Source organism: Syngnathus acus, chromosome 15 (assembly GCF_901709675.1).
Source record: "Syngnathus acus chromosome 15, fSynAcu1.2, whole genome shotgun sequence".
Taxonomy (NCBI): domain Eukaryota; kingdom Metazoa; phylum Chordata; class Actinopteri; order Syngnathiformes; family Syngnathidae; genus Syngnathus; species Syngnathus acus.
The window spans coordinates 6,098,626-6,110,130 of record NC_051100.1 but is presented as its reverse complement, the minus strand read 5'-3'; the positions used below and the strand labels follow the sequence as shown (position 1 = coordinate 6,110,130).

The 11,505-nt window shown below is 41.2% G+C and overlaps 2 protein-coding genes across 4 annotated transcripts; one reads left to right on the top strand and one right to left on the bottom strand.

The window, feature by feature from the left end:
- The first annotated feature begins 71 nt into the window (after window positions 1-71).
- Window positions 72-5,797, top strand: pcgf6 (polycomb group ring finger 6). 3 transcript variants are annotated; one of them, XR_005100323.1, is made up of 12 exons: window positions 72-361; window positions 436-513; window positions 604-703; window positions 829-925; window positions 1,031-1,086; window positions 1,208-1,267; window positions 1,353-1,470; window positions 1,765-1,792; window positions 2,078-2,176; window positions 2,496-2,582; window positions 2,810-4,083; window positions 5,636-5,797. XR_005100323.1 is itself a non-coding variant. In XM_037271102.1 (11 exons), exons 2-11 carry the CDS (start codon window positions 460-462, stop codon window positions 2,858-2,860), a joined length of 750 nt encoding a protein of 249 aa, XP_037126997.1. In that variant the 5' UTR covers window positions 72-270; window positions 436-459; the 3' UTR covers window positions 2,861-3,385. The 3 variants fall into 3 exon arrangements, 2 of the variants coding, with proteins under 2 accessions (XP_037126997.1, XP_037126996.1); XM_037271102.1 differs by lacking the exon at window positions 5,636-5,797 and having other exon boundaries at window positions 72-270; window positions 2,810-3,385; XM_037271101.1 differs by lacking the exon at window positions 5,636-5,797 and having other exon boundaries at window positions 72-377; window positions 439-513; window positions 2,810-3,385.
- Window positions 3,391-6,717, bottom strand: LOC119134408 (alpha-internexin-like). The gene is made up of 5 exons (XM_037271070.1): window positions 6,418-6,717; window positions 6,061-6,291; window positions 5,363-5,890; window positions 4,280-4,404; window positions 3,391-4,111 (listed from the first exon to the last, which is right to left on the bottom strand). Exons 1-5 carry the CDS (start codon window positions 6,715-6,717, stop codon window positions 3,925-3,927), a joined length of 1,371 nt encoding a protein of 456 aa, XP_037126965.1. The 3' UTR covers window positions 3,391-3,924.
- Between the last annotated feature and the right edge of the window lie 4,788 nt (window positions 6,718-11,505).

Here is an 11,505-nt window from a genome sequence, read left to right as displayed (position 1 = left end):
ATAGCCATTCATCAGACAAAAAAAAAAAAGACGGTAAACGGACATCTCACTTTATTATGAAAGGGCACACCGGAAGTAAGCTCTGTTAAACTACTTCGCGCAGAAGACCGCGAACACAAGTCAAGATAGAAAGTCCACGTGAAGACTTACTACGCGACTTTTTTTTCCCGTGACTCCCTGTTATCTCACTAACAAAGCACGATAAGCGGCCGCGACACACGATTTGCATGCTTTTGACATGATTTACCAACAACAGCCAACGTACACATGTAATTGACCACGTTTGCCCGACTTGAATCTCTCATATCAAGCTAAAGCTAGCCCGGCTACGTCAGCGCACTGTGCAAGTTGACCGGCAAAGTAAACAATAGTTTAAAGCTTAGCGACTCGTTTGTCCTACTACGTTTAAAAAATTGCAAACTTGGCATTTTTACTTAGCGTGGTTCTCCGATTTTGGGAATGTCAACGCCTCCCTGTGGTATAAACATATATGGGAGCGATTCCGAAGACGAGGTAACTATTTGTTATGCAGTAAAAGTTGATAAGTTAAAAGCTAATGTTCCTAGGGTTAGTACTGTACTTTTTTTGTTTTGATATCTGCAGTCCCAGGTCCCCCTCAATCAGTTCTACCCTTACATCCGATGTGGCCTGTGCTGCGGCTTCCTCATTGATGCCACCACCATCACAGAGTGCTTACACACATGTAAGTCGATCCAAATGTCTGCATTCAAAATGACTTTGTTGTCTTTGTTATGATCATGTTGTGTATGTAATGTTATGTTACTCATTCATTCATTCATTCATTCAGTCTTTTTTGTTTTTCCTTAGTTTGCAAAAGTTGCATCGTGAAGCATTTTTTCAACAGCAACAGGTGTCCATCATGCACCATTATAGTGCACGAAACGCAACCTCTTTACAATATTAGGTATTTGTCATATTTTCCCTCTGTGTGTATTAAATATTGATAGATTTGTTTAGCATATCACTGTTGAATAAGTCATCTTTTTGTATAAAATTTGTCTTCTGGCAGGCCTGACAGACAACTGCAGGATATTGTGTACAAGATGATTCCTTACCTTGAGGAGTGTAAGCATTTTATATATGGGGCCATTTTCAGATTCAAATTTTTGGTGACCGCATTTTTGCTGCATTCTTATTATATAGGTTTTAATTTCTGACCTAAGCTATGAATGTTTTTATATGGCAGTCGAAAGAGAGCAGATGTGTAACTTCTACAAAAGACGAGGGCTGGTGATACCCAAATCAGGTAAAGTATATCCATAAATGGAAATAACTGAAAGGTGAGAGAGCAGTCATAATCTTGTGTCTGGTCTTTATTTTCTGTGTGGCAGTGGGGTTCTCCACACCAGCTCCTCTGGCATCAAAACGACAAAAGAAGGACCCAGTGCCTCAGTGCGTGATCAACATTCCGCCTGAGCTGGACGTGTCGCTCTTGCTAGACTTTGTTGGGTGAGTCGCCTTGACTTGCTTCCAAAGCATTGTAGCTATAGTCACTCATAAAGTGAGATTGGACTCATATTTGAGCCTAAAAGTAACAACCTTACTTTAAATTGTGGATAGAAAAGCATATTTGAAATGATAACAATTTTTGAAGCCATGGAGGAAATTGTATGTTTGATTGGAGGTTCCACTGTAGTTTGTAGCCATCGGCAAAGTTGCACTAAAATGTCAGCAGATGATCCTGTTTCTCATGTTTGCTGCTCCTATGAACAAAACATATTGACTCAGTCATTTTTCTTTCAGGGCTGAAGAGGGGATAAACAGCTACAAGGTAATTGTTTTATAGCCTCAGAGCTTTTTCTGAGAATTCCAGTCAGTGTTAAAATACAATTCACACAGAAATTTGCAGAAATAAAACAAATACCTCGTCATATGACAATTCAAGGTTATGTATTATCAGTTTCCTCCAAAAGAACCATACTGATTTGTTTTATTACTTTTTGCGCAGATGGGTAGAATGGCGTGTTCTGACTCTCTTACAATTTGGGATATGTCATAGCCATAGAAACCGCCATGAAACGTGTTGATTTGCAGTCTGTTGTACTTCGCTGTCCAGCCACTAGAGAGGCCGTACGTGCGTGTGTCCGGTGACGCCACCATTCGCCACGTGGAGCTGTTCATCAGGAAGAAGATGGAACTCGGCCCAACTTGCCAGGTGAGTCCGCCAAGCTGGCTAATGAGATTAATGGTTCTGCAGAGTCACCTTGATCCTGGTTGTTGCTTCAGACGAGGTCAGCGCAGAATCCACTTTACTGTCACATGGACACCGACCACTTGTTTATACAATGATGGCAGAAGGGTTTGACAGTGAGCTGAAACCTTGGAAGATAACAATGAAAGTCATAGCCTTATGATTTTCACCCCCCCCTCCCCTTGAGCATTGTGCGATTCACACCCAGTCCGACTGTATCATTTTGACTACGAATTGTTTTCTAAGTATGGAAGCATATGTATTTGTTTCTGTGTCTGTGTAGGTAGATGTGGTTTGTGGAGATCAACTCCTGGATCACTATCAGTCGCTAAAAGATGTACAGAATTTTGTGGGAGCTGAGGCTGTGCAGGTAAATGTTCTAAAGCTCATTTGTGTGACACATTGGCACAGTTTTACTTGCCATTTTGATTTTTCACTGCTTGTTGCACTGCCAAGAATACCAAAATAAACACATGCTAACGTTACCTCCATTTCTGAGGGTGTTGCTGTATGATTCAAAATCTCTACTCAGCCATTTGTTAAATTGCTGTCATCAGCTTTTAAAGATTCATTCTTTTTTCTTTTTTGTGTCTTCAGGATGGTTTTCTGGTGCTGCACTTTGGCTTGGTCCTGTCCTGTCTGGCTTGAAAGGCTAGAGTAGCTTGGCTTCCTAGTGTCGCACACCTTTTGTAAACTGCAAAATGACTGGAGCAAGTTACTAGCATCAGCAATATGATGGGATTTTTTTAAGACTATTTTTCGGGCCATGTCTATTGTGTCTAATGGTGGATTCAGCTAGTTTATATTTTTTTATACTTTGCCTTATACTTTATATTTTTGTTTACTTTGCCAAGATGATGCAACATTTTCTCTGCTGATTTCTGTAGCTGAGGTTATCATGAAAATGTCACTCAAGGAGGACAACTGCCAAAGATTTGTAAGCATACTATACGTAGATTTACATTGGCCTTAGAATTGAAATCTTTGTAGTTGCGCCCCCCTCAAATCTAACTCTGAATGATTCTTTTTTGGGGGGTACATCTTTGGGGACAAAGACCATGATCAAGTTGAAATTGACCTCTGTGGTAGAAGTCTTTCATCAGGTTTAACAAAATGTTTGCTGTCTTACGACAATTGCTTTGAATAAAACCATTAACGGTACTTTTCAACTGACTGCATTTAGTCAATCGTTTTATTCTTTCAATCAGTCAGTTCAAATGAATCACACATTGGGTTGACAGTGAGTTCTAAAGCCAGATGAAATGCAGTCGTTTAAATATGTAGAGCATTTTTAGTACCCGTCGTTCTCACAACCACTTTATTAACATCAAGTTACAGCTATAGACACAAACACACAGTGTAGTAAGTTCACATTCAGCGAAAAAGCACTAGTCTGAAAATTTAAGTGATGCGCAAATAAGCATATCTTGGTGTATTAATATTTAAATTAGCCACTACACTTTGACAGAAATGTCTACAATTCTAGCACATCAATTGTCTAATACTATGTTAACATCCTTTTGTTTACATTTTGATACAAGCTATCATTTGAGATAGATTTAGAGTCCAAAAATGTTCAACATGTTTCAGACTTATGCACAATGGAAATAAAGAAATCATTTCTCGGCTTTTAAATTGTGCATAGTATTCGACTAGAGCTTAGGAAATGCAGGATGTGCTATTTATCTCACTCCTTGTCTGCGCCCATGACTTCAGTTGTTGGAGTTGATGTCTGCTTCGTCTTTTTCCTCCTCCTTGAGGCTTTCCTTCTTGGCTCCGTCTTTGTCTCGCTGACCGCTTCTGGAGGAGCCGGCTGGGCTTCGGGGCTGGTAGCTGTAACTGGCGCCTCCGAACGACATCCCTGAGTTAAAGTGAGTCTCTTCTCCTTCCAGCAGCTTCCTTGTAGGATGAAAGGACACATATATTAAAGTATCTGTATGAAATTAATAGTCTTTCGATTGACATAGTTTTTTTTTTTTTTGTTTACATTTGTTTTAGTAATCATCTGATCATTTTTGTCATGACAATGGTGATAATCCATTTTCATACCGTTTCATGTCGACCCACCTGTATGCAGCTATCTCGATGTCCAAGGCCATTTTGACATTAAGCAAGTCCTGATATTCTCTCAGGTGCTGGGCCATCTCCCCCTTGAGGTTCCTCAGCTCAGTATCCAATTGTCCAATAGTGTCCTGTTTTGAAGAGGTCAAACATGATGTGAAAGGTCACACAGTTGAAAGCTTACTTTTGTCTTTTAAAAGACGAGCATAACCTTTTGAGGCTTACTTAGCTTCTCTAAATAGCCAGTGAAAACAGATGGCCCTTCCTGTATCCAATTTAGCAGCAGTCTGGGTTAATCTAAATACACAGGATCAGTTCACTAAGAACTTTCTCTATGTAAGCCCAAATGACTTCCGCACTAAAGCCCGTCCAGCTGCATTCACCTTCCAGAGCAACATGACAAACTAATTTGTAGTCTTGTAGTTGCTCTGGAAGGTTAATGGCAGTTGGATGGAACAGGTTGGTGTAAAGTCACTATTAATCGCTATTTATTTCTAAATCATAAGGCAAACATTTCTCATGAAATAGATGTCTAAGTGGCCAATCATTTTCATTGGTAAAATTATTAACAGAGTGAAGTGCCAAATTGAGCATCCTCATTATAGCCCATTACCAAACTTTAGATACCATCCATTGTTAATCTAACAAATATGAATGCGTTGTGTATTTTGAATTTATTGGAAAACAACAAGAACAATTTGGACCAAACATTAAGTGATAATTATGAAAATTAGGTAAACATGCATCCTAGGTTATTGTCTTTTATAGATTCTGCTCAACTTGCCGGTGACATTGACAAGTCAGGGCCACCTTGAAGGATGCTCTTAGCTTATGGAACGCATGCTGTGACACAATTAATGATTGAACTTCTCAATCCTATTTGTCGGAGACGCTCGTAACCTTCACTGCCAATCTGTTGCATGTTCAGGTTCAAGTGACTTTCTGTGACACTGGTAATGGCCCATTGCTTCTTTTTGGTGTCTAATATGCTTAAATCACTGAAGAGAGTGTGTCAACAGATACCAAAGAATATTTAAAAAGTGTGCTTTGGAAAATATGTTTAATCAATGTATTGGCTCTATTGCATACCTGCAATGCCGTGACTTCACCATTGTGAGCATCCTCCATCTCTGAGATTTGTCTCTCCAGAGACTCATTGGCTCCCCTCAGTGTCTCAATTTCCAAAGTCTTGGCCTGCAGCTGCCTCCTGAACTCGTTCATCTCCTCCCTGCTGGCTCGCATGGCCTCGTTGCTCCTGGTGGCCTGTTCGCTAAGGCTGGCGAACTTCCCTTTGTACCACTCCTCTGCCGACTGCAGGTTTTTGGAGGCAATGGACTCGTACTGGTTGCGGATCTCTTTCAGAGCCGAGGTGAGGTCGGGTTTGGCCATTTCCAATTCCACGGAGACTTGCTGCGCTTCCATCAGACTGCTCAGCTCCTGGATTTCCTCATCGTGGACTTTGTTCAGAAAAGAGATTTCATCCATCAGCAATCCCACTCGGCGCTCCAGATCAAGACGAGCGGACGCAGCGTCATCCACATCCTTCCGGAAGGACCGTAAAGTTTGTTCGGCCTCTTCACGCACTGTCAACTCCTCCTCATACTTGACATTAAGTTTCTGAAATTTTTTGACATGTTATGAACCAAACCAGTAATAAATAAAATAAATAGGCCAAATAAATATTTCAAATTCTTACATTAAAAGTTTTTTTTCAGTTGTTTTTTGACTGATATATTACAGCATGGCATTAATAATCCTTAATGATACAGTCATGGTTCCTTTTGTACCTGCAACTCATCTTCCATGTTATTCCTCTCGATCAGGATGCGGTTCTTGTCCCTATTCAGGTCCTCCAACTGGGACCGCAAGTCCCTCATCTCCTGCTGGTAGAGATGAGCTAGCCGTGATGGTTCACTCTGCCTCTGCCGCAGCGTCACCAACTCGGCCTCCAGTACTTTATTCTGCTGCTCCAGGTGTCTGACTTTATCGATGAACATGGCGAAGCGATCATTCAGACCCTGTGCAAAAAGACAAATGTCTCAAACCAGCTGCTGTTTTCTTTGCATTGTTCACTATGAACTGTTTAATTCTCCAGGGTAATTATTATTACATTGTTTCCATAGTTTGTCAATGACGTCACATACCTGCAGCTGCTCTTTCTCGTTGGTTCTGATGACTTTGAGTTCGTTGTTGACCACTGAAGTCTGGGTCAGGTCGAGGGAGTCCGTGGCCACAAGAGAGAAGGAGGCCGGGGGTTGTCCCAGCCGTCTGTACATGCCCATAGAAGAGGTGCTGTTTCGGGACACGGCCATGGACCGGAGCCCCGGTGAGCCCCGAGGCATGGAGCTGCTCATCCGGGATGAGGAGGAAGCGGCGGAGAACCTGGAAGAATCCCCGAAAATCTTCCGGTAGGAGGACGAAGTGTAGCGGTCCCTGTAGTTCATCTTTGCCAAGAGTCAGAGCCTAAAGTGAGATACTAAAGGGATTTGCTGCAGCTTTAAGCAAGGCGGCTACAGGTGGAGCGAACCATTTTATATATAGGGATACAAATTTGTTAAACAAAATGTTGACTCACGTTCTCCAGTGTTGAAAACACCTATACCGTTTGAATGAACCTATTCCACATATAAATAGATGAGCGCAGACATTTGTAAACGTTATCTTGGTCAGATAAAAATGGAGCTGTCCATGGTGAACTAGCAATTTATAAACTCATTACTCAGGGCCAACATCCTACGGATTCGAGTCAGGGTTGCTATTTTGTACAGAAAATCCCTAATAGTGCCCTCACAAAAATGTTTATGATAATTAAGTAGACACCAAGATGGTGGGAAAGCACTTTTAATCGATGAGATTTATTTATTTATTTTTACAAATTGCTTATCTGAAATTCCCTTAAATGCCACAAAACGGCGCTAAAACACCGTTAAATATAAAGTAGCGCTTTAGCGCCCTCTTGTGGTAATCATGCCGCATAATCGGAAGAAACTGAAGATTTTTCACCCTCTGGTTTAATAGCCGCTGTTGAAAAGTTGCGATAAGTAGAAAGTTGATTTAAGCTGTTTTCTGCAAATGCCATTATTGATTATTTGCCACTTCCTGAACGTGTAAGTGTATACATCATTTCATAAAGTGTGTAACTGGAGTAATTTAGCCCCTCTAGAAGAGATGAACTACAGCATCATCCTTCACATATGTGAACACACGCAGTGTTTGTCAAAGGCCGAGCTACATAACCTCCATAACCACCCCTCAAGTCTCAGTGGCGTCCCCCGAAACCGCACACAGCCAGACAGTCGGGGGATGGGCGGCTGACTGTGCGCCTTGACAGCTCATTGCCGTGGCGGCGGTTGCCGCTTGTGCGTTATTGGCCACCACCGCCGTGTAGGCGGGGACACGACAAGACACGACACTCTGACTCAGCTGTGAGTCACCACGCGACGTGCCTGCCCCGCCACACGCAGCAAATACTGCTTGGCTCCTGCTGCGTTTAGGTGCCGTTGGTAGAAAAGCCAGGATCCTTTGCTCAGCGTTCGCTGAACACGCTTTATGTGGAAAGACGTATGAGCATTTATTTGATATCCGTTATATACATCTTAAGGTCCATGGAGGCTTTTTGTACTCACTTGTCATCATGTAGAAAGGCAAAACCTACTTTTCCCCCCGACCACTATAATGCCACTTTTGGCCTATTTGTACGACCCTAAAATTGCTATCTAGGATATGGAATAAATGTTCAAACTTTTTTCCAAGAAGCAATTATTCACTATCTATCTATCTATCTATCTATCTATCTATCTATCTATCTATCTATCTATCTATCTATCTATCTATCTATCTATCTATCTATCTATCTATCTATCTATCTATCTATCTATCTATCTATCTATCTATCTATCTATCTATCTATCTATCTATCTATCTATCTATCTATCTATCTATCTATCTATCTACCTATATAGTACACGCTTTGCCTTCACTAGTAGGACAATGGATTATAACAATAAAGATCATACGCATGGGCTTCTGCATCATCTCATCATCACCTGTCCACCCCTCATTTTTTTTTTTAAACATTGTCCACCCATCACGAATCCACCACCATTGCAGTGTATGATGTCACTGGTGTGACACTGGGCGGACTCTTTCCAGTGGCCCGTCGGTGCCTTTATTTTGCGCTAAGTGTTCACAATCGGTCCGTCCCTGGAGGCACTGACCTTCTTTTCATTATTTACACTGCCAGCACTTCTCCTTCCCTTTTCTTTCATTTTGCTTTTGACGTGTTTGTGTTACTTGTCTTTGAAGCACCAAAACTACACTAGCTATATATTGTCGAATGAGTTACATTAGTATTTAGCAACCCAAAAAAAATGGTCTAGTTTATAAAAGAAAATAACTACAATCCCCCTCCTTCAATGTGATGTTGAGAGAAAATGTCACTGCTGTGTTTGTTTGTGTAGTTTTGGGCTCAGAAAAAAAGGCTCAGAGGCCAAGCATTTTTTCTTGCAGGTTTGTTTTGGCTCTTGATCAATGCAAGGAGCAAGTCAAAGTAAATATTAATAAGCCTTGTTGTTCTTTCCCCCTTTAGTCATTGAGACAATTCTAAATGTAACTTAGATGGGCAATTTGTTGAATTTCTTTGTTTTCAGGCCTCAAGTAAAAAAAAAAATTATAGCATGACTCAGGGCAAACACTTTGAATTATAATTCAGACGTTTTTGTCACATCTTGTCCTATTCTCACCTGTCAAGCCACCTAAAATAAAACCATACTGTAAGGACCTCGCTTTGTCTGAAATGACCTTGCTTTGAAACAAAGTTATTGCTTTGATATCTTAAAATAAAAACCTTCACTATGCTGTCATAATAACTCAAATAAATGTGTTCTTTTTGCTTTATGTTTGTGTAACAAAGTCTGAATATCCTGAAGGCATTTCATTGCAAGCCAATGAAACGCAGGAATTTATATTCTCCATAAAGCAGGTCAATGGCACCCATCATTAGATGTTAAATGATGTCTAATGCTGTCCCCCGAGAACACTCGCTAATCACCAACAAGAAGTTAAAAATGGACCCCCCCCCTTTTTCTTTTCCTTTTTTTAAACCACATGTATATTTTGAAGTGTATGCCTCTGCTTATATCTAATTTGGACCAACACATGTTCATCTGTTTCCCCCCCCCCAAATATTTTGGGAGCAGATTGCGGACAAAGGAGTGGGTGTCTGGAAAGGGTGCTGAGGAGGGGAGACGGGGACGATGGGTAAGAGTCCACAGGGGGACGGCTGGCCGACTTGCTGTTTATGGACGTGAGTTTGAGGGGTCAAAGGTGGGCGGGGGGGTGCTCGATGTGTGTGTGTGCACGTGTGTGTGTGTGCATTCGTCTGCAGAAGGACATGCACACACTCGTCTGCCGGTGATGTTGTGTCTGTGTGCGCATTGGCTGCTTGTTCATCGGCCTGTGTGTGCGAGTGTGTGTGTGTGTGCGTGTGTGTGTGCGTGCTCTTTTGTCTTGCTCTGGGTTGCTGGGTGATGGGACCAGCTGGGAGGGCTGAAGCCATTCACATCCCTTCTGCTACCCTGAAGGCAGCCAGCAGGAAGAGAGAGAGAGCGAGAGAGAAAAGAGGTCGGCTGACTAAAATAATGGAAAAGAAAAAAAAAAACGCGAGGAAAAGAGACACTTCATACATCGATGTTTTTAATGTGAGCGAGGGAGTGATAGCGCTCCCAAAAAATGCGATGGTGAGAGCTCATGACGATATTGGTGATGGAAAGTGGTGTGATGCTGAGGGGTAGGTAGGGGAGGCCTTGCGCTAGCTCCATGAGTCGTGATAGAGCTGAGGAGCTGACTCAGGCAGTCTGCTTTAGTGTAGGAGGTAAGACGTAATAGATGACCACCTATTTAACTGAATTATAGTAATCGGGTCACCACAAAAATAGCTGATTATGAAATCAAGATAACAAATCATAGGTGACGATCAGTGTTTTCTTATCGAATGACTAAAACTATTAACAAATGATTCAGATTGAGAAAATGTAATTGATCTCAGAGCGGGCAACTCATTTGCAGCCTTGAGCTGGGCGATTCATCTTAATAGGCCAATACATTAAACTGTAATCTGATTACAATAAAGGTATTTTATCTAAAGCAAATCCTCATATAGGTGGCTGGAGCTGCTGTTAATGTTGATGATGTTAATATATCACTTAAAACAATGACTGTACAGTTAAAGGTTTTACATTATAAATAATTGTACTATGAGACTATTTATATTTCTAATTTGAATCAATCAGAGGTCAACTAGCAATAAACTTAACACATCATTTGCAAGTAGAAATTTGTCTCAAAATCATAATGCTCTGAGAGCTTGAAAATGTGTAACGTTATTAGGAAAAATAATTCTTCTCACACACACACACACACATGCAAAACTGAATTCATGATAATGATTCAGAAAAAAAAAAGTAATGCCTGGAGAAGAATAGTTCAGCATCCTTCTTGTGGTTTGGAAAAAAAGAAGCCATCAGAGGGTGGGAAAAGTTCGAGAAAGATGGCAAAGTAGCTAGACTGTCGCTGCAGGCCCGTGAACTTCTGTGGCTGCTTCCTTGTTCCTGACATGAGTCGGCACAAGATTAATGACCTTCCTGTTTTGGGCTCCAGTGTCTCCCGCATGACACTTTTTGAAGTTCACTTCCAAAATGTAACAGAATATATTGGAGGAAACTGTAAAACGGGTGCACATGGACTTACACCAGCAAACATTTCACTTGTACTGCCATTGCAAGCACTAATAAAAGCACTTAGCTGTCACTTCTAGTGAAAGAGAGCAAAACAAATTATTTCCTGTAAGTCACCTGACCATGGAGGCGTCACGTTGCCTCAAGCAACTCCACCTCCTCTCTCTCTCTCTTGCTCGCTCACTTCCTGTATCAAATTCATGTTGCAGAAGGCATGCTGAAAAAAAATTGTCAAAAAAATTCAAGTGTATTTACTAAGTTTAAATGTAAAGTGTGTTGGGAATGTAACAAAACGAATGAGATGGTCAGCGGTCTAAGCCCCCATGTACACTATAAGACAGGAAGTGCAATATATACATTCAGCTTTGATGCAAGATGTTACATAAACTCTGCCTTTAAAGTTGACTGCAGTTGATAAATGCCCGGAGCAAATCACAAGCTTTGTTTGCAAAGGCGTCTAAACAAGTATGTACAATTTATTTAATGATGCTTATTTAA

Bases quoted from the DNA above. Each gene is read 5' to 3' on its own strand.
- pcgf6 (XM_037271102.1), top strand. From the start codon at position 460: ATGTCAACGCCTCCCTGTGGTATAAACATATATGGGAGCGATTCCGAA. The intron at 926-1,030 runs GTATTTGTCATA...GTCTTCTGGCAG, and splicing joins CAACCTCTTTACAATATTAG to GCCTGACAGACAACTGCAGG. The intron at 1,793-2,077 runs GTAATTGTTTTA...TTCGCTGTCCAG, and splicing joins AGGGGATAAACAGCTACAAG to CCACTAGAGAGGCCGTACGT.
- LOC119134408 (XM_037271070.1), bottom strand. From the start codon at position 6,717: ATGAACTACAGGGACCGCTACACTTCGTCCTCCTACCGGAAGATTTTC. The intron at 4,405-5,362 runs GTATGCAATAGA...TCTTCAAAACAG, and splicing joins GTGAAGTCACGGCATTGCAG to GACACTATTGGACAATTGGA. The intron at 4,112-4,279 runs GTGGGTCGACAT...TCATCCTACAAG, and splicing joins ATCGAGATAGCTGCATACAG to GAAGCTGCTGGAAGGAGAAG.